Genomic DNA, 23,152 nt, shown 5'->3' on the forward strand with positions numbered 1-23,152 from the left:
TCATGTGCAGCATCTTCTTGTGACCAAACCAGCAATCCAGTAGTAGCCTGGCCCACCACTTCATTAGGAGAGCTCCCATTCCCTCCTTTCAGCTACGAAATGGCTATCTAAATACTAGAGTGGACAGTTTAAAATTTTCCTTCTTCCCTTCAGTGATTAAACATGAAACAATCTACCCTAGAACAATTTACATACACTGAGTTTCATAATGATTTAGACATTCTTTATGATTACACAAGATTCCTGCACAGTACAGAATAATAATATGGTACCTGTTTTCTGTCTGCTGTACACGTGGCACGAACATGCTTCAAATTGCTGTAGTAAAGCCATTGACCTTGAGATAAATCCATAGTCATGTGGGCAAACCAAATACTCTAATCTAACAATCAGATGAAATTCCAAGCACAGTTGTCAAATAGGCTTCCACAGAAAATAATGTTATACCATAAAAGTTGTTGTATATATACATACAGACAATACATATAATAAAGACATACAAGTTGTACAATACAGATATAAACAATAATTATTATTCAAAAACTATTTATAATTCATTGTCATGGCTTCTACATGAATCACCATGCACTACACAACACATCCAGCAGGTTGGTATCCCATAGTCTCATTATACCATCCCACTAATAACAACAAATAGTCACAGAGAAAGACAAGATTCATGTTAACTCACCGATACTGATACAAGCTCAGGACGATAAGGGTGCCATGAAGCATCTCTGACCAGAACTTGCAGTGACACAAGTCAAGGAATACAACAAGACAACTTCAAAAGGTAACTACATAACATTCTACAGTGAACATTTAAGGATACTGATCCTGGTTCTTTGAGTCTCTTTACAATTTCTCCAGTTAAGATATCGTACACTACGAGAAAGTGTAATTGATAAATGTTACACAATACTTTAACCAATGGCACAAGAAACTAGCTAGCCACTTTAAAAAATATATATTAAGGCTCAAGTGCGAAGGTCTGTAAGACACCTGGTCTTATAGCCTGTTTAAAGATTTTATACTAAAAATGTTTGAAAAGGTGGAGAAAGGAAAAAAATCCATGACTGGATTTTAAACAATTAAGGAAAGTTGTGCATCTTTCTAAGCTGAAACATGACAGAAATGCACCAGTTACGTATATCTAAAAATTTTGAGATGAAGTATATGTATTTGACAAAATGAAAGTAGTCAAGGAAATGAAATAATGGCTGACCATTAGCACTAGGAACATGGCCAGGGCATACTCACCTGTTACACTGCCACCAGCTGAACCAGTGTAGATGTATCGCTAAGGAGAGAGTAATGGTTACATACAACAGTTATAAGATAATCACTCACATTTCCAGTAGTCACTGTGGGAGAGAACCTACATCTGATGGCAGTCTGTAGTACACGATGTCCTTTATATGTCATCACTGATACATCACCAGCTAGTTTATCACACTTCCTGACTGAATGGGGAACAAATTAAGACATATTACATGCACGTCTATCCTAACTAGAACACAACTTAAATAAGACGTACACTTTTGTGGAGCATCCTGCCACCAATAGTCCCAGTACTGACGTGATACTGATTTTCTGTTGTGTCCAATTCCAGTACAACCACTGAACATCCTCAGGTCCCATAACTTGATGGTCTGTTCCTTCGAGTTGGTGATCAAATATCGGTCATCTCCCTGGAACAAAACCAATGAAAGTTAGACAACTGTTAGGTTCAATAGTCTTGAATCCATAAGAATACCTAGATAAATATGTATGTGTAAATATTCTTGGTGGATTATTTTCGAAGCAGAAATTTTTTCAGAAGAGACCAAATCTGAGTTTCGAAGGTTTCAAATTTCGAAGAGTACACATTTCAAAAGTATTTCAAATAAACAGAAGTTCGTGTCACAAAAATAATGAGATATGCTTGCATACAGTGTACTTTCCAACAACTCACTTAGAATCACTAATACTAAGCTAAAACATGACTAATTATTGATCACAAGAAGGCAAATTATTTTAAATTGTAGGTACGTATTTATTTTTGAAGAACAGCAGGTCTTGGGAATTCATCTTTAAACAGAAGGGTTTCTCTGAAATATCTGAAAATAAAATCCTTTTAAAAATTACCTACTATATGGTATTCACTTTGCAACTCTACGGAGAATGTGTGTACTATTTTTTACTAAGTACTGTACGTGCTACCCCACCCCACCCCACCCCAGCCCTCTCCCCAGATAGTAGTTTTGATACCAGAGCAGGTTAATGTTGTGCATGTAATGGTATGTTTCTAAATTGATTACTGATAGTACATATAAAGTCATTTTAGGGCCAATATTTCCTAAGCTGGTGGCTAAGTCACTTTCTACACATACATTTGCAGGTTTTAACAATGCCCAGTTTAGACAGGAGACCATTTCTTTGTACTGTTCAATATCTAGGGCAACCCAGAGACTCAGGACAGATAATGACAGTGGGGTCTTATGGGGGAAGTTCAGGACATAATAAATGGGAACCCTGAACAGGAGGAAAATTGCTCCTTGTCCTGTTTAATACCTTAGACTCCACATGACTGATACCATCTTTATGACCAGCAAAGATGCCGACTGGAGTGGCATGAGAATTCCTCACAGTTATAGGATATCACACCTTTACAAAGACAACAACAGCTACATGGTTAAAGACGGAATGAGGGGTGACCTCTCACCTTGCATTGTCCATCATCACCAGCAGAGTATATGAGTTGTGAGGCTTCTCCACTGTAACATGTTGAGTTGATGTCATCTTCATGTGCCATAATCTGTCCAATGAAAATACTCGTAGTTACTTGTCCAACCACTGTACAGTGTCTTGCTCATGTGGTTGACATTTAAAACTGAGGACACCACTACAATCTATTCAATATACAGTACAGGACATGTACACATACCTAGTTCATTCTGTTCTCTGTTGTAGATATACAAACAACCATCGTTGGAACTAAATGAATTGAAAGAAACTAATATCACTATAAAGTTGGATGTATCACTTACGCTGCTAGTACATCTCAACCATCGCAAGAAAATTTCACAGCAAACACTCCAAAATTACCCTCACAATCAGGCCTACAGAATGGAATATTAGAGCTGGTTAGGATGGGTTGAAATCTTTCCTAAGGTCCAGTGGAACAAACTGGCCATCTTCTTGACTGTTGTCATGGGAATTACATATATATGAAGGGTAGATAAGTTGTAAGTAATAATAATTGTGGAAATTAGAATGTGCGGCTTTACGCTACCTTCTTTAATTGACCATCGCAATGCCTTCATCTTGGGCTTTACATATATCGTCTTTTGGATGATGAAGGGCGAGGTACATGTAACCTCCAAACTTTCCGCCCAACTTTTAAGACAACAACACACAGATCATCTCTAACAGACTACACAGCTTTGACCCAGCCAACCAACTTCGTTTTCAGAACCTCTGCAATTTTCAAACACTGGACCATTTTTGCCGTAGTTGGCAAGTAACTGTAGTAACTGTAGTAACTCTGTGGGACTCAATCCCAGTAGAGAGATTGTAGGGGATGGAGAGTTGTTTTGAAAGACATTCAAAGAACCATCATGATGTGATGTATAGTAAATGTATGCTGTACGTATGCATAAACAAAGTTTAACAAATGTTAAAAAAAAAACAAAAAAAAACATACCTTCTGTAGACCAAGTGGAATAGACCAAATAGCACTGATCTGGGCTATAGAATAAAATAGCATAGTAACTTAAGGTTCTTAATGGATACAGTGTAACAGTGGTACTATGTACCATATCCATTCTTTATGCTTATATACTCCAACAATAAACTGGTACATGTGTCATTTTAATGAAAATAGCTAGCAGGTTCCTCTATAGAGAATTCAGTACTTACCTAAAACACACACCTAATACACTCCACCCAACTTCTGGTGCATAAGACTTTTCATCAGTTGATATTTGCCACTGCTAGTATCAAATAGGTGAATATTCTGATCTTGTGTGAAGCACAAGCAAATAGTGAGCCATCCAATGAGTGGACACCACAAAACAGCCGGTAACCATAGTGATCAACATGGTGACAATATTGGGATAATGAACTGAAGAGGAAAATGTGTACATGAGAGTAACGAAGTGTAGTATATCAACTCACTAGTAGGAGTATTTGGCACATTCTACGGCAATCAATCACCCCAGCCAGTAAGAGTTCAACCACAGGATTCATTTTATAGACATACCTCTAGACTTCGATGATGGTGGCAACAGGTAATATTGCTCCTACGTTTGTTGATATGAATGGAAATTTCCTGGGGATATACAGAGATTACTACAGTGTACCACAATCGAATGTCAATGCTATTGTACTAAAATATATATATATATATATATTGTACACTCTCACATGAATTTTGTACACTCTCACTCTCTTGTAGGAACTGTACTTTATTAATGTTGTACACTCTCACATGGAAGAACAGCACTGCCGAATGTGTTGAGTTTAAATTAAATCAAATTCAAAATTGCCATTTTGAACAAACTGACTTGTGAGTGGAAGGCTACCAACGTGTCTCTACCATGCCACAAACTAAGTGTAAGTTACTTTATTGTGTGTGCATGAATTGTTAGTATGTTGTATAGTGTGGGTTAGACACATGGTATATTATGAACCACAATGGTGGGTACATAATAGGGATCGCCCATGTTTTTTTTTTGTTTTTGTTTTTTATTGTTGCAAAAATCCTAATAGAACGCACACTTACTGCAAATACATTGGAAAGCATCCTTCAACTCAAAAAAATCCTCTAGTGGTTCTTAACAATAAGTATAGGTCCACTAGTAAGTATCAAGTGAAAAGGAAACAGTATGTGTATTTCAGACAAAACTGAAATTTGCTCGTAAGTTGATATTACTACAAGTATAATAAAATTAGGAATTTTAAACTAGAGTAGAGGTCAGCTAGAATATAGTGCACCAATAAAAAGTATTGAAACAAGCTTGAGTTAGTATATTATGACAGCAAATCACTGTAAAACAAAAAAGAAGTGAATATCCCTACTGTGCTGTGGAGTTTCCGTAATTGAAATGTACAGTAGGGATATTCACTTCTTTTTGTGTTGTGTCACAGTTAGTGTTGCACCGATATGAGATTTTGCTGATATTCCGATAACCGATATTAGATAACATTTCAAGCTAATAAACGTAGTCGATCCAATATAGCACAGCATGTATATTTTATAGCAATGTTTACTATATAGAAATCTGATTGTGAAGGACCAATTTAGATTGTTTATAGCAGCAGTATTGCTACAACAACAGCTGACAGTACACAGTAATAACAACATTGTAGTGCAGGAAAATGCAACTCAATGCATTTGTAAACATCATTTGGTACACATGAGTTAGTATTTCTGAATATGTACATATATCTGTATCTGCTGCTATTTTCATCTTGGTGCTGATCCGACACCAATATACAAAAAACACAGCTGATATATGGTTTTTCGGATAACCAATCCCATTATCGGTACAACATTAGTCACAGTAATTTGCTGTCATAATATACTAACTCAAGCTTTGTTTCAGTACTTTTTATTGATACACTATATTCTAGCTGATCCCTACTCTAGTTTAAAATTCCTAATTTTCTTATACTTGTTTCTGTTCTTTTTATAGAACTGGTGATCAAACTAGTTTGTTTCATAAAGATGAATTGATATAGCTATGGAATTCAATCAAAGAAAACATAATCTATAATAATTGATTTAATTGACTAATTTATATGCCTTATGGTTTAAGACAAGTGTACAGGAAATAAATAAGGGACCTAGATAAAGGGGTACCAAGAAGCTTTAAAGCAGCTGAAGCCCTGGCAAGGCAAACACACACACACACACACACACACACACACACACACACACACACACACATCAACTGTTAATTAGTTTAGTCATAGATCCCACAGTTCTGAGGAGCGAGCATTGAAAATTCTGTATGAACAAGATATTGCAATTCTGGCAGCTTGATCAAACAATGGCTTAATAGCTCTGGATGGTAACTTGCATGCACAACATAGGTTGGTCAGCGTCACAGGTGTAAAGTGTCTTAATCAACCAATCTCAAGCTAGGCATACAGGACAGTACATCAGTGTTCATAGAATGAAATACTTCAGTACAAAGAATTTACACAGCAAACCTTGCTAACTAATCGGCAGCACGTCTCTGTTCTACTTTGAGTTGAACTCAAACACACGAGACTAATCACCACATGCCTGTTCTACTTTGCTAAGAACGAGTTTTATCCACCCGTCGTCTGGAACAGTCAGTTGAACTCAAACACACGAGAAACAATTAACAGTGTTCATAGAATGGAATAATTTAGCTCACTACGACTTACCATGCACAGCAAAGCAATCCATAAAGAAATGCAAACAATTAAACTGTGCCAAATAATCAGTACGCGCCTGTTCTACTTTGCTAAAAACGAGTTCTTATCCTACACTCGTCATCTGGAACAATCAGTTGAATTCAAACACACGAGAAACTAACCTACTAGCCAGCACAGAAAGTCGAGCAGTGTGTACTAAATAAATTCATAGTAGGAAGCCACTAATGCACTATCGCGAACAAATGAACACCTTACATTGTCAGCGAAAAGAACTGGGGAGAAAGGAAAGTCCATGGTGCGTGTATTGTACATACTGCGGTTGGTGAAAAGGCACATCTAGGGACAAAGTGACGTTGAATAGTGAAAAAATTAAGCCCTTATATCCATTGTCGAGTTCTGCTTGGCTGAAGGCATCAGTTAGTCAGAATAAAATTTTGTTAAATAGAAAATTTTAAAAATTCCATAGAAACTTTTTGGAAGGGTTTGGGGTTGGTCTAAACATTTTTCGGTTTGGCTGTGCCTAACTAATACCACCAGTTGTCATGAAGGAAATTATTGAGGCTGGTTTTAGGGTGATATTTTTGGCTGGAAAAGCCCAGTTCCATTTGATCCCCACTTATCATTATTATTCTTTCACAGGCATAGCAAAGTTTATAAGGAGAATCCTGGAATTATAAAGTAGCAAGACTTGCTGAATGGATCATTGTGCGTGTCCATGACCTATTTTAATTTCGTGGAAAACTGGGCCATTTCTTTTTGCCAAAATGCCATTACACATGCAAAGCCATACAAGATTGTGCTCACAGTTTCTGTTTGTTGCTAATAAAATCTGTCCTCATTAAACTTGGTATATGCCAAGAAGCTTAATCTGTGCTGAAGACTTTGTTGTAAGGTCTTTTTTCGCTCCATGATTATTGTAAGTGGGGGGGGGGGAGGGGATCCAACTGTAGAGCAGTCACGTGAATACTTATAAATGCAGTCAAGTGTATGTCTGATAACAACAAAGCTTACACTGAACTTGACAGCTATTAAAGGCACTAGTAATGTAAATTCTAGGTCATATTAGGACACTCAGTATGCACATTGCAATTTGATCAGTTTCATGTACTGCACAGTAAAACAATTTGGTGAATTTGGTGAATAACATTCAATTTGCCAAAGTTTTTTTGCCAATTATTTTAGATGATCACACAAGCACATTGAGTAACTAGAACTTAGATGAAGTTCAGCTTGCATCACCATGCAATAAAGATCGAGCTGACTTGGAGATCTTCGAAATGTGTCCCACAGTTGTAAGCACTCCTTGGGATAGCATTTCCAACTGGCTTCCTGTTCACACGTCAGCTAGTTCATCATCTCGCAATGGATTTGGCCAAATACTTTGATATACGTGATAACATCTGCTACTGAAAAAAAACTACGGTCGCTCTCGGCATCGCAGGAGATAGCGAAGCATGCCTTTGCTAGCACGTTGTTTAATAGATCAGTAGCTGACAGGCTTGGGGTCAAATACATCAGTATTTGTATTTAGATACTATTTTTGAGTATTTGCATTTGTATTTGTATTTTGAAGTTTTGAAACAACATGTATTTGTATTTGTACTTAAATACTTTGTGTAAAAACTTCAAATACTTTACTTCTGAAATTTCTGAACAAATAGAGGAAGAATCTGAACCTCCAGCCAAGACAATAAAAACCTTTTTCAGTGGTTTAATAAAATGAGTCTGACTCTGCAACTGCTAATACTTCCAAGAATTTAAACACAATTGTTGAAGAGTACTTACTTTCACCCTGCATACCGCAAGAAGAAGACCCACTTGTGTTTTGGAAAGTAAATCAAACAAAATTTCCACCTTAGCCAAAATGGCTTGTAGATTTCTCTACATACCTGCATCCTCAGTACCCGTAGAAAGACTGTTTAGCATAGCGGGTAAAGTCCTTTGCTCTGATCGATGCCATTTAACTGACAAACAATTTGAGGAATACCGTATGACAACAAATATTGGCGAAACTAATATTTGGCGATTTGCTATAAATTTGTAGTTGGCAAAATTTTAATTTGGTGAAATGCTCTCACAGAAATATTGGCGAATGACGTAAGTATACGATGCTGTACTGACTCGCTTTAAAGAATATTCTGGTCCTGCTTCCATAGACGTCCACTGTACTCAAATATCTGTGCTCCAATTTCTTTTGTGGCCACACCCACCTTCAGGATTATTTGCTGTCTGTAGGCATACTCGCCCATTTATCAATGGCTGCACACAAATTCATGTCTACTGCTGTCTGCAAGCTTATGTGGAGCCACGCCCACTAATCGAGTACGAGTTCTAGCCTAGTTAGTAAGCCACACCCATTTGCATGTGTGGAACCATAGATAGTATATTCTCCGGAGAATATACTATCTATGGTGGAACCACACTAATTTGCCAGTTTCAGCAGCCGAAGCTTTGTCGAAAACCTACTTCAACAACCAAGGCTTGAAAATAATATTGACAAAATTTAAATTTGGCAGATTAGTGACAAATCGCCAATTTGCCAAATTTAGTTCACCGTCAAATTTAATTGATATACGGTATGTGTTTATAAGATGTGTATTCAATAAGTTAAGTAGCTAGCTAGTTACTAAGCAGAGTTGGGTATAACGTAATAATATTACTTTTACAGTAACGAGTAATATAACGCATTAGACTCTATTTAGGCTGTCTTGGGTGGGTAATAAATCTCATATACTCCTCCTTGTTTTCTAATATACTCCACGCCTTCAAGCACAATATGACATATGCTCAAAATCGGGTTTGTCCAATCGCTATGCATTGTTCACGTGCAGTGATTTAATGAGCGCGATTATTTAGTCACGTGAGGACGCATAGTTGTCATGGTGCTAGTATTATCGTAAGAAAGCCAGCCGCCTTAGCCGAGCCTACAGCAGAAACAGCCGTGGATGAGGTAAGTAATCTGAGTGTAATGTGAAATAGAGTCTAAAACAGTTATACGGGCACAATGTGGAGTCTATGAAATTTATAAACCCTCAGGCCCTTAGTAGCGCCCTCGCTTCGCTCGTGCGCCCAGGCCTTCGGGTTTATAAATTTCATAGACTCCACATTGCGCCCGTATAACTATTATTTATATGACAAAGTAGCGAGTGATAAGTAACGGATATTACATCCGAAAATTGTAACGAATGTAACGCGTTACTTCCTTTTAAGGTGCGTTGTATCCAGGTGCATGATTGATTGCTTTTTGGGTCCAGACAAGACTGGAGATAGCATTATAGGCATGGACAAAGAATGATAGTGTATGGGCCTATGGGGAGTGCCCTTGAGGCCAAGATACAACAACAAAGTATGTATTTGTGGGCCTCTTTATTCCACGGACTGGACTGGACTCGCGGACTGAGCTGGAAACAACTTTTAAACAATAATCCAGGCATTATCCATCTCTTGCAACACTGGAGACACCACTATCGAGCTACAACTGCTGGTACTGCTCTTCCTTACAAGTTGGATGACACTAGCGCATGCACTAATCAACTAGAATACACTTACGATACACGTGTACTTGCAGTGATAAAGCATGACAGAGGCTATTGTTGTAGCGTACATGTTTTCCTTTGTTGCTTCAGTACTTAACACTAGCGTTGGGGTTGTAGTGATGAGCCCGATTATTTGCATATCCCCATCACCTTGCCTGGTGGTGCCACCTAGCTACCTGCTAAGAATAATTACTGGCTCATCTCTACAGCTGTAACACTAGTGCTAAAGCAACAAAGGAAAACATCTACACTACAAGAATAGCCCTTATCACGCTGTATCACTGCTAGTACGGCATGTATCGTAAGTTTATTCTAATTAATTAGTGCATGGGCTAGTGTCATGACTTGTAAGGAAGAGCCAGCAGCAGCAGTTGTAGCTTGATAGTGGTGCCTCCAGTGTTGCAAGAGATGGATAATTCCTGGATTATTGTTTAAAAGCTGTTTCCAGTTCAGTCCACGAGTCCAGTCCAGTCCAGTCCAGTCCAGTCCAGTCCAGTCCAGTCCAGTCCAGTCCAGTCCAGTCCAGTCCAGTCCAGTCCAGTCCAGTCCGTGGAATAAAGTAGGCCGGTTGAACTACACTAGAGAAACACGTGTCTGTGGTGTAGTTCAGCCACAAATACATACTTTGTTGTTGTATCGTGGCCTCAAGGGTAGTTGTAGGCTGGTAGCTTGTAATTGGAAAGTTGGACTTACTGTATAGTTTGTAATGAGCAAATGTAATATGTAATATTATTACTAGTTACAGCCCTCAGAGTAGCGAGTAATATGTAACTCGTTACTTTTTTCAGTAAGTAAGTAATATGTAACTGTAGCGCGCTACATCGCGTAAAAGTAACAAGTAACATGTAACTAGTTACGTTTTTAGTGTAACGACCCCAACTCTGTTACTAAGCTATTATGAGTGGTCAGTTGCTTTTACCATACACTTGAAAGTTTATTAGAACAATATTAAAACAGGTGTGTGTACTATTGGCTGGTTGTGTAACGTGTAGTTTAGATCAAAGTACATAAGCAATTTAAATGCTTTTAAAAGTACCTGTATTTGAAATACATCCTGGGTATAAGTATTTGATACTTTCAGAGTATTTGTATTTGTATTTAAATACTTTTCAAAGTATTTGCCTGGTAGCTGAAAAGTACTGCTACTACAACAACGCTAGCTACCTATACACTTACTACAGTACTTAACTGATGAGTTGACAACTTATTGTTATCCTTATGTACCGTACAGTAAAAACTTTGGCAGTAAAAATTTGGCAAATATTACAGTATTTCAATCGCCGCGAATTTTTTCAACAGAGGGGTTTCGTCACACTTTTACCACCAAAGTTTTTACTATACGGTAAGTACTGAAACGTTGATGGCATTACTATGCAGAATGTAAAATTACATTATTCACATCAATAAAATAAATCCATTGCTGGATTAATAAAAAGTACATAAACTAGATGAATAAAAATTTCTAGAGGGAGAATATGAAAAAAGCTATGAAAGAAGAAGGGGTTGCTGGGATGGTAATGTAAACCACAAATTCCTATTTCAAAATGATGGAACATGTAACTATTTATGACAGAGTCAAAATAGGGATTTGTGGTTTACATTACAACTCCAGCAATCTCTTCTTGCTTCATGGCTTTTTTCAGCGATCTCTATTCTCCCTCTTAAAGTTTTCAATTTTTAATTCATCTGGTATTATATGAACCGTAACTCACTTTGGTGTAATGCACTTACATACACCCCTCCTCCTCAGTCATCAGAAGTTTACTGTTGTTATCAACAGTAAACTTCCTCTGACTTCAGAGTCGGGGTGTATGTAACCTAGTAGCCATGGTTTAGATATGACACATATATACAAGCATACAAATTTTTTTGGAATTTTCAACTAGAGTAGGGACCATAGCACATCGATAAAAAGTAATGAAACAAGCTGGAGTAGTGCATGATATTAAATCACAGTAAAACAATAAGCGTTGTGGGACCCTATTCTTTTTAAAGATCTAATTCCACTGCATCACACAGCAGGTAATCTTAACAGATTCATAAATCTTTAATTACATACACAGTGTAGTTACATACTTTGTTTATTAAGGCTTTACAGCACAAGTGCTGAAGGTCTGTAGGCCACCTGGTCCTTCAGCCTGTTTAAAGTTGTTACAGAAAGTACCGTATAGTAAAAAACTTTGGCGGTAAAAAACTTTGGCGAATAGTGTTCAATTTGCCAAAATTTTTTTCGCCAATTATTTTAGATGATCACACGAGCACATTGAGTAACTAGAACTTGAGATGAAGGTCAGCTCGTACCACCATGCAATAAAGATCGAGCTGACTTTGGAGATCTTCCCCAGTTGTAAGCACTCCTTGGGATAGCATTTCCAACTGGCTTCCCGTTCACACGTCAGCTACTTCATCATCTCGCGATGGATTTGGCCAATTACTTTGATATATACGTGATACCCTCCTGGATTTCACTGAAATAGTAAATACGGTTGCTCTCGGCATCGCAGGAGATAGCGAAGCACGCCTTAGCTAGCATGTTGTTAGATCAGTAGCTACAAAAGTACTGCTAGCTACAACAACAACACTAGCTCGAACGCTATAGCTACGTACCTATACACCTACTACACTACTTAACTGATGAGCTGACACCTTGTCATAATATCCTTACATACCATACAGTAAAAACTTTGGCGGTAGACCTTTGGCGAATATTATTTGAATCGCCAAAGTTTTTCCGCCAATTTTTTCAACAGAGGGGTTTCGTCGCACTTTTTACTGCCAAAGTTTTCTACTATACGGTACATTTGAAAAGGTGAAGAAAGGAGAAAAAATCCATGACTGAACCTGGGCAGCCTTGACCCTACAGTCATCCAATTAACGCTCGAACACTTACAGGAGTTCGCCAGGCGGTCAGGATGTTTTCTCCTTGTTAATTACATACAACATATACAACTCTGTAAAGCTTGGCTAACTGCACTCTTGTGTATTTATATACTACCTGTAGCTTTTATGTTTACTACATATGTTATGCTATACAAACTTTTGTTCTGTCTATGCCATTTGTGACATACAGGAGCTATTAAGTTTTTTTTTTATCCATGACACATTAAATATTTACATACCTATGCATTATGTTTGTGATTTGATGACAAAAACCTCTGTCCAGTGTCCAGCTGCCCTGTTTGTAAAGATCACATCACATCTGTAAGAGAAAAAGACAGTTTATCAACTATTTTAGAAGCACAAGAGAAATGGAAGGTTTGCAACAAACAGCCTTCTACAAGCCCAACTTGGTGTGTTATTTACAGCGTACTTCTTGTATGGAGGAAGTGATTTTCATGGTAAAATGACACTGAGGTCCCTAGGCCTGGTGGGATACTGTAGTATGAAGTAAGCACTTGTATATTTAAAAACTATACAGGTGTTTACAACATCGTGCGTGGATACTATTGAAGGTGCGGTATTTAACTAAGTAAATATGATTTAATAGATAAGAACTTGATTATAGACGAGTACTGGAGCAATATAGCTACAGAAAGGCTACTGAACTGTGTTGAAAATATCACTGAAAGACTGATGAGAATAGTGCTTCAATAAAAGGAATGTACCAAGAATGATTGAGAAAATAAAATCCCAAGCAGTGCGTGGGACGATTAAAGTGCCGCACTGAGTGATAAGTAACATAGTTATCACTGGGTGATAACTGGTGACTTTTCACCCCAGTGTGTGGATTGTTAATTAATGTGTGGGAACAAACCTTGAAACTAGCCATGTTACATTGGTACTGAGAGACATAAATCCGAGGGAATACACAATGTCAACAAGCCTGAAACGTTGGTAAAAGCTGAGATCTTATTGAAATTTCAACAAAATCTTGTAACTGGTTTAATTTGTAGAGTTTTTCAATCCCTCGGCTGGATCTAATATACCATTACAATTGAAAAGAATTTATCACTTTTGTATATCATGAGTTCATCAAGAAGCAAGGAAAGCTAAGACGAACAGCAAATATTGCTGCAACTTTTGAATAAAGTATTTGCGGAACAATCCACACATTTCACTTGTTAAACTCACCAAAAGAAGTGTAATGGTACCTTAATTGTTTATAACCTAAAGAAGAGATAATGGTGTTGAAAAACCATGTCAATTTAGAAATTTTCCCACATGCTATAATGCCAAGTAGGCCTCATAATTACCATCACATCTTGATTCATCACTAGAACCCTATAAATTTAACATAATTTTTATTGCACTAACAAATTAAATATTGTACTTTGTATGAGAGAATCAAAGTTCCAATGCGTACTAATGCTTGCGTGTATGGAAGGCACAAGGAGTGAGTCAAGAGACTCATACAATACAAGGTGGACAATGGTGCTTAACTATTATAATTTTAAGCCAAACAAACATTTACAGTCACCACAGGTATGTAGCACAATCAATCAGTAAAAGCTATTCTGATTTACCGTATGCACATAAACCTTATACGTACATACATACATACCACTAGGCTAAGTTCAGGTTTCCAACTAAGAATTCCTCTGTTTCCTCAACAGGTCGTGCCATTGACAAATTTTTAACTGAAGAAGATTTGTATATAGGATGTTCAACAACAACACTCTCGGGTACTGGATATGAGTAAATGTCTGAAATTAACAATTTCATATGGATTAATAAGTAAAGCATCAATTACCATATTGTGGATGAGGGTCTATGTCAAACACAACAGGCACAGCACTCACAGGTACTGGATATGAATCAATGCCTGGAAAAATTTTCATTGACATTTACAAATACATGTAAAGTACAAATACATGTAAAGCATTATTACCATAATGTGGATGAGAGTCTGTTTGATCTGTGATTTCCTGACAAACATCTTGCATAGGAAATTCTTGCACAGGAAATTCTTGCACAAAGGATTTTATGGATTTTGGTGAAACACCACCGCAGACTGCACAGAAGAAACACACACATATAGTTACTGCTATAGTTAACTAGATAAGCATCCTTAGTGGGAAAACTGGAAACGTTAACAGCCATTTACTACATGTATATGTAGTAATGAGTCCAAACTAAAACAACTGCAGTTTCTAAAACAGCAGTACTAGAAATCTGTGTGTGTGTGTGTGTGTTTATGTGTGGGACAGCATAGTCAAGTGATTAGGGCATCAGCCTGGCAATCAAAAGGTTCCAGGTTTGATTCCCAGCTGGTGTTGTTGTTGTTTCCTTGAGCACGAAACTTTACTCACATTGCTCTAGTCTACCTAACTGTTAAAATGGGGACCTGACGGCCTGGTGCCAACTGGGGAAGTAGCCCACCCAGCTGTAACATCAATGGGTACCTGGTGTAAACTGGGGAAGCAAATGCTCAACTGTCCACGTCTCATATGGCAATTGAAGGTCCAGGTGGGACTTCAGGTGCCCACACCTTCACCTGTGAGACATGGTACAGCCTCCTGCGGGTTACTAGTCTTGCCCCAGGAGGGTATGCCTGCGCTGACTTATAGCACCTGAGTAGCACGCAGTGTGACCGCATAGCGGAAGCTGAAGGCTTTGCTTTGTGTGTATATGTGTTGCTGAAGCTGTGCATGTTCTATACAATTTAAAGCTGTGAATGTTCTATACAATTAAAGCTGTGCATGTTCTATACAATAACAAATATTTTGGAGATACATTGTAAGAGTTAGCACCACAGTCTTGACTGACTAATACACACACTATAGTTAGATTAAGGGATCATTTCTTCCTTTAAGAATAGTTACTTACATGAAGTTCCAATAGTATAAGGTAGGCCCACCACTGTTGTAAATGGTTCCATTAATTTTTCCTCTTCACTGTGCAGTGCTAGAGTTACAGGTACCATTTCAGAATCTGTAGAAAACAGCAACTCAGTTAACTAATTTTGTAAAACATCATAAGACATGTACATGATTGCTGCAATGGCTCTGTGCTTGGACAGCTTTACCTGAAAAGGTAGAGTGCATCAAATCATCTGGCTCTGTCACCAATTCTGATAAGTGTGCTTCTGGTGACTCAGGTATGATTCTAGTCCATGGTACTACAGCATCCTACAAAAATAGCATTGATATGGCTGGCTAAAACAACAAATGCACTATAATCAGAGGGTTTATCACAACAGTGCATATGTAACCATCTCAGCAAAAAACCCCTACTCGTTCGCACAAGCATGCGTTCTGTATTTTTGTTTTTTCACAAAAAAAATCATAAAATTTCACCGAATCTGCAAAAACCCAGCATAATGGTGCATTTTAGAATTCTTGATTATTAATCTACATAGCCAAATGTAAGCTCTGGCAAAGTTTCAACAAAGTAGCTACAATAGAAAGATGGGAAAATGAATTACAGGCACTTACAAAAACAGCTGTAACTTATGAACGCAATGATATAGAGAGTTGTAATTTGCACCGTCATGTTTGTCATGAATAGGGGAGTCTATTGATGGGTAAGTTTTCCCTAGCATCACCTTCCTTTAGTATAATATACAGAGACGGATCAGGGAAGAAAGATCGATCACGTACGATCACTTCAACATGACGCAAACAATTGTGCATAACCCATGAATCCATTGGTATACAACAAAACAAAGATTTTTGAACTCCTCTTGTGTAGCTGAATAAGATGATATCCAAATTTTTATCATTACACAATTTCTTCACAAAGAAAAAAGTATTAAAAAATTTATGGAATTTTTTTAAAATACACAACTATTTTTTATATCAAAGAAGGAAGACTTAAATCAATTAAAATTGTGTACCATCTTATTTGTCAGCTCGTGAAGAGTTCAAAATCTTTGTTTTGTTTCTGTAGCCCCAACCAATGATATGCATGTCTCATGTTTGTTTACGATGTGGTAAACGTAAACAAGATTGTCGTCATTTCTTAAACTAAACTGCCTTAATACTCATATGTGTAAGTGACTACAGGACAAAAACTATATCACGGTTGATTTACTACTCCATGGTGAATATTTTAAGCCAAATTCCAACATTATTGACTAATGCAAACAGAACATATGGCTGCGAATGTAAGCGTTTTGCAGTTTATTTTCAGCAAATCGATTTCCTTGCTCTTCCTACTGTCTAGCACTATAATTCCAAAACTCATCATAATAGGTTGAAATTTTGGTGATCCAACTGTACTGAGAAAACAAAACAATTTGGAAGTTGTGTGAACAAGGTGGGTTTTTGCTGAGACAGTCACATATGTCACATACCTCATCAGTAACAACATGCTCCAGTGGTACTTTCAGCTCCATATCTCCAATAATAAAGCATAAAATATTATACTTTGCACAAGATGCGAGTTTGCCACCAGTAATTCTGTACTCCAACAAATATCTCCTAACGGAATCAGTAATTCTATAAATTAAGGATATACAGCCTCGTGCAATACGCTCAAACTCCACAGAAAAATCAACAAGTTCAAACATTTCACAAACAAACTTCTTGATAAGTTCTTGATCATCATACAACAAGGAATAACCTCTATATTTAATCACTAATGGTTGATCATTACCAAAAGACAATCCACTATAGTCATTTGATGTGTAAATTTCATGATCATCCAGAAGATTCATTTTTTTCATCAAGGAATTCTCAAAGTGTTTCACAAAATCTCGCAGTGTTTCTTTGGCTTCTTCACATTTTATAGTATTTATAAAAAATTCTAGTGCTGAGTAATCATAAATTGTAGTTCATTTTAAAACAAACTTGGATATTTGACAAAATTTTGTTGACTTTATTAAGTCATCATCAGAAAACCCAGTATCACCATTTCTGAATGTACACAACATATTAACTATTTCATCAATTGATAAATGTTTTTGTTGGATGTGACTTTCCAATGTCTTCATTATCTCTTTACAAACTGTAGCAAACTCTTCTTTAAATCGAGGAAGTAAGTCCTTTGGCAAAACATGCCTTCTGACAACAAGTTCACCTGCAAGCAAGAACAGTAGAACTAATTACTCACTTTCACTTTTCGGCTCAAACCTTTTTGAAGCTGAAACTACAACTATCATGTAAGCAGCATTAATACAATGGTAATAGCAGAAAGTACCATCACAAGATTAAAAGTGAGATGGGTATAACTTATCCAACTCCACAAGTGATAGCGATATATAGCAGATCACATGATTAGGCATTGCAAGCATCATTTGACTGACTGAGTAACTGACTGATGCCTTCAGACAAGCATAACTCAATAATTGCTAAGGCTACTACTTCGATTTTTTCATTGTTCAACGTCGCTTCGGCCAGAGAAGTGCATTTTGGCATACCGCAGTATGTACAATGCATTCTTCATGGACTTACCAGTGTCCTCCCATTCATCTTCGTTGACAGCGAAGTGTCGATATGGTAGCGCGTGATGGCTTCCCTTCATAATAGAAATCGTCCGTATTTTTCATAATGGCTATTTTGATTGCAGAGGTACTTTTTGAACAGTTCTTGATTTGTACTGCTGTGTAACAGGTTGAACATAGCTGACAACGAAGTAGGGCTGGGAGATTATATCGATTATGGGATTAATCGTGATTGTGTCTGAACATCGTGATGTTAATATGTATTATATGAACATCGTGATGTTTGACATCACATGTAAATAAATTCAAAATGGTGACACATACTATTGTGGAAAAGCTTGATTGGAAAACAAGCCTACACTTGAGACTGTTCATTGTGTGAATAAATCTCACTACTGAAAAAGCTTACCTGTTACAAACCATTGAATTTCTAAGGACACTATTATTCAGTATACTGTTTGTATTGAACTATAACTGGTCTGATCAGTTGTACACAATTTCACCTTGTTTTGTAATTTATACGAAGTTGTGCATATACGATTCTTTGATGATGCATGTAAAGTTATAACATCGTGATTGTTATCATAATCGTGATATGTTACATTCTACAATCGTGAAGGTAGCAAAATTTCATAATCATTCAGCCCTACAACGAAGCATAATGGATACTTCACTATTCAGACAATACTTGATATAGCTGGGGCTCGCGGCAACATTTCTTTTGTGGCATTCGTGGGTTCACCAGTCATAATATCATTTACAAAAAAAATTTAACAAACAAGTACACAAAAAGTTATTTTCAACTAGAGTAGGGACTATAGCACATCGATAAAAAGTACTGAAACAAGCTGGAGTAGTGCACAATATTAAATCACAGTAAAACTATAAGAAGTGTTATATATTTCCATTATGGCATCTTGAGCACAGTAGGGATATAACACTTCTTATTGTTTTACTGTGATTTAATATTGTGCACTACTCCAGCTTGTTTTAGTACTTTTTTTTATCGATGTGCTATGGTCCCTACTCTAGTTGAATTTTTTTTTGTACTTGTTTATTGATCAATTGATCAAAATAGGTGCATAATGTATTGCCACTACAAATCAAATTCTTTTTAAACAAATAGACACTTATGTGGTGACTTAAGTTTGGTTGGCATAGCCAAGAGTGCGCATGGGCATGTGCCCAACCAGGACAGTGGCACCTGCTTGCTATTGCAAACAAGAGACAAGTAGCGTACCTTGATATTTTCGTTGTAAACCAGCAGCTGATATTGAAATAAGTTTAATAATTACATCACATGATCCAAGTACTTTCTATTTAATGCACAGCATCACATGATCCAAATTTAGGTGGGGAAAAGAGGAAAATGAGGAAAGAGGAGATCCAGTCCATTTTTCACATCCAGAATACTGAGTTCATTTGTGAGTAACACTCTTGTTGAGGTTAAGTGATCTAAAGTGATGAAATTAAACCCGAGACGTAATATTGCAAATGGTGGTTGAATTAATCCATATGAATATCTCAAGATTCAGGGGCAATTTGCTGACTGGTTTTCAAATCAAAGGCAGAAAAGCCCATCAAGGGTGGAGTGCATCCTGAGACGTTTTACTTAGAGCTATTTTAGCTAATCATAAATGAAATCTCCCATTAAATAGTTTCACAGTTAAATCTTACCACTCTAAGTCTATACAGAAAGATTTGATGTATTATCAGTGAGTTGAAGAAGTTACAACAGCTTTATAAAAGTATGGTTAGAGGTGCTTGACACATTTAAGGTTTAGGAGAAGCAATTCTGGAAAGAAGCAGTTTATCAGACAGTATGGTAGTACCATTTAAGTAGGGATCCCCAAAAATGATGTGCGCAGCCTAAAATGCCATACATCTTCAAAAATCATCCCAGAAACATCTTACATGATAAAAATCACCTTTATGGAATATTAGTCCATCTAACGTTAACTACTGCATTACAAACACAAAAAACACTAATAGGGAGCCAGATATTGATGTTTCTTTAAAAATCACTAAAACTCAGATATTAGACTCACTGCCTGCCTGCTTGCCTGACCACAGTCACAAGCCTAGAGGCCAAGCAGCCCACAGCCACCATTTTACGCTACAATAACAAACTCACCAGTGGGATGTGCCTTTTGGGGTTCCGATGAGTTTGTGCCCTCTGTGCCTTGTTTTCTTTTATCGTTAGTCAGGCTCATCGTCTTCTTGTTGTTGCAATGAAATCATATCGAGGCAACACTTTCCTTGAGCAGTATATTTAGACGCCACAAACTTATTCAGGCACTTACGCACCTGTAACTTCACGATAGCCACACCTATTAATTAGTTGAACGTAATCTTGGTTGATTAATAATGAACGAGCACCGAGACCACATCTCTTAACAATCTATCATAATGACACATCCCGTTATTATTGGCCTAGCTATATTCATAATGCTAATACAATGAAAATATGAAATAATGGCACACCCCCTGTCTGACTCAAGATATTCTAATACGTACACCAAGCGAACAAACTCATATATTAAAATTTATTAATTTAAAAATGAAGTAGGGATCCAAGCAAAAAAAGTAGAGATGAATGAATGAATGATGGTATTACAGCATAGCTCAGTGGGAAAATCCCTAATTTAGCATTAAACAAAATGATTGTTATAATATGCCAATGTAGGGATTTCCCACCGAGCTATGCTGTCATACCATCATTCATCTCTTGTTTCACTACTTTTTATCACTTTGATCCCTACTTAATTTTTAACTTAATAATTTTTAATACACTAGTGTAGTTTGATCACTAGAAGTTACTTTCTTTTAGTAATATAACTTGCTTTAGACTTAAATTTTGCTTACTGTTTAAATTATTCTTTCAGTTTAGAAAGCTGACTGGTTTCCGGAATCCAGTGAAACCCCCGTGCCTGGACTGGGTTGTTTACAAGTACTGATGAGTTAAATGAGAACAAGACAAGGAGGTCTAATAAGTTAGCTTTCAATTCTAGCTTCAATGTCATGAATTCATATCTGCAGGTGTAGGCGACCTCCCTTGTTTCTCTATTTTTTTTCCATGATCTGCAATCAAATTAATTCCTAATTTTTCCTTATACTCTTATACTTGTTTGTTTACTTTTTTTGTAACATTATTGTACTGGTGAACTTGCGCAAACCACATCAAAAGAAAAAGAAAAAAAGAATGGCTCCAGAGTTAATGTTTTCTCATGCCCCAACTATCAATTACTGACTTGAAAGTGAGTGGCCATTCCACTTCGCTTTCAGCTATGTTCAGCCCATCATTCACAGCATTACAAATGAAGAACAGTAGAAGTGCCCCTGCAATTAATCCAGTCACCATGGAAAATACGGAATATTTACAAAGGTAGGCACTACTAGGAATCGACACATTGGGCTGTCAGCAAAAAGGAAATGGATGCAAAGGAGGACAAAAGTAAGTCCATGATACGTGCATTGTACGCACTGCAGTATGCCAAAAGGTACCTATCAGGCCAAAGCGACATCAAACAGTCAAGCCCATAGCCTCAGCCGTTATCGAGTTACACTTGTCTGAAGGCAGATAGGCAAGCAGGTCAGGGCAGGCAGTTAGTCAGAAGAAAATTCCAGTGAACAAAAAAATTTAAAATCAGGTAGTAATCTATCGGAAGCATTTAGGGTCGTACTAAAGGTATTTTGGGGCTTGGTTATAACAAATCCTACCAAGATACCAGGATGGTATTTGTGATGCTGATTTTTGGGTGATATTATTGGCCAGAAAATTCAAATCTCCATGATCCCTAATGTACAGTACTACCGTACTGCCCAATATACAGTATTACCGTACTGGGTCATTAGTGTCTTTGTAATTATATATATATAACATATTTGAGGATGCGTAATAGCAAATAACAATCCCTCTGACAATTGTGAAGACACAACAGAATCTCAAACATGTTCAGTAATATACATAGATGTTACCTGGATGATTTTGTTTATTTACATGTTGTTGTGGTGTTAGCTCTTTGGTAATATCACACACAAGCCTCGTCACCTCTTGATCATGACTGCCATCAGCATAGATGGTCATTACATCCAACAAGCTCATGAATGGATCACTATTACACAGTTTCAAGCTGACATACACTGGCTCCAGCAGTAACTTAGCTTTGTCTACGTTGCATGAAGCACCGTGTATTCTCCCACGCAACATATTGTCACGTAACAACCCCTTACTAATGAACGTAGGCAACATGGCATCAACTGGCAAGGATGTCATCCTAGGGTAATATTTTTCAAACACAAGTACATGTAGGTTGTCCAAGGGGCTGTTGCTTCCTTCCAAGCCACTACCTGCCATAGTTCATACCATCTTGTAAAAGAAACTTCAGATATCCTATGGTACATATAGGATGAAATATAGGTGCACAACCCATATTGTGCAATACCTTCAGTCAGTTGTCTTGTCAGTACATCTATGGTGTAATATATAGACAGGGAGACCACGTACCCAGTAACTAACTCATTTCCAGTGTAGCTCTGTAATAGACATGCAAAAATGTACAGCACACACACACGTTATCACGTAGATTTCTTAGTCCGCTGTTCGCTTCGCTTGTCTGTGAACCCTACAGTGCGAGCTTCAGTGTCAAACTGATAACACCGCCTCGAGTTTGGTTTATTCTTTACCCTCTTTGTAATCGGCGAATAATTATACTCAATGTGCTGCCCTGATACACGTATCTATTAAATTCAGTCAGTTACGAGGTCAGCCACATCATAGATAATATCAAGAGTTCATAAGGTAAGTGCGCCTAACTCCGGACAGTTCCTAACTCCGGACACTCCAATGTTTGGCGTCACATCTCCAAAACTATCTACAGCATTTACTTGAAATTTTAGGTGA

The 23,152-nt window shown here is 37.3% G+C and overlaps 1 protein-coding gene across 12 annotated transcripts; it reads right to left on the reverse strand.

The window, feature by feature from the left end:
• Positions 1 to 429: 429 nt before the first annotated feature.
• LOC136264590 (DDB1- and CUL4-associated factor 11-like) lies at positions 430 to 23,048 on the reverse strand. Of its 12 annotated transcripts, XR_010705228.1 has the most exons (19): positions 22,695 to 23,048; positions 22,228 to 22,642; positions 17,161 to 17,885; positions 15,892 to 15,994; positions 15,693 to 15,797; positions 14,755 to 14,877; positions 14,617 to 14,688; positions 14,428 to 14,569; positions 13,046 to 13,125; positions 4,159 to 4,312; positions 3,901 to 4,105; positions 3,686 to 3,729; positions 3,444 to 3,625; positions 3,275 to 3,378; positions 3,030 to 3,101; positions 2,927 to 2,976; positions 2,705 to 2,797; positions 2,554 to 2,646; positions 1,635 to 1,691 (listed from the first exon to the last, which is right to left on the reverse strand). XR_010705228.1 is itself a non-coding variant. In XM_066059363.1 (14 exons), exons 9-14 carry the CDS (start codon positions 1,626 to 1,628, stop codon positions 629 to 631), a joined length of 366 nt encoding a protein of 121 aa, XP_065915435.1. In that variant the 5' UTR covers positions 1,629 to 1,691; positions 2,554 to 2,646; positions 2,705 to 2,797; positions 2,927 to 2,976; positions 3,030 to 3,101; positions 3,686 to 3,729; positions 3,901 to 4,105; positions 4,159 to 4,312; positions 13,046 to 13,126; the 3' UTR covers positions 430 to 628. The 12 variants fall into 12 exon arrangements, 2 of the variants coding, with proteins under 2 accessions (XP_065915435.1, XP_065915434.1); XR_010705231.1 differs by lacking the exon at positions 3,275 to 3,378; XR_010705226.1 differs by having other exon boundaries at positions 3,275 to 3,625.
• Positions 23,049 to 23,152: the final 104 nt, after the last annotated feature.

This window comes from Dysidea avara, chromosome 8 (genome assembly GCF_963678975.1).
Source record: "Dysidea avara chromosome 8, odDysAvar1.4, whole genome shotgun sequence".
Taxonomy (NCBI): Eukaryota; Metazoa; Porifera; class Demospongiae; order Dictyoceratida; family Dysideidae; genus Dysidea; species Dysidea avara.

Coding starts and splice junctions, on each gene's coding strand:
- LOC136264590 (XM_066059362.1), bottom strand. CDS start 1,628: ATGTTCAGTGGTTGTACTGGAATTGGACACAACAGAAAATCAGTATCA. Junction 1,464..1,537: donor GCAGGATGCTCCACAAAAGT/GTACGTCTTATT, acceptor TTCCCCATTCAG/TCAGGAAGTGTGATAAACTA. Junction 886..1,260: donor AGCTGGTGGCAGTGTAACAG/GTGAGTATGCCC, acceptor ACTTTCTCGTAG/TGTACGATATCTTAACTGGA.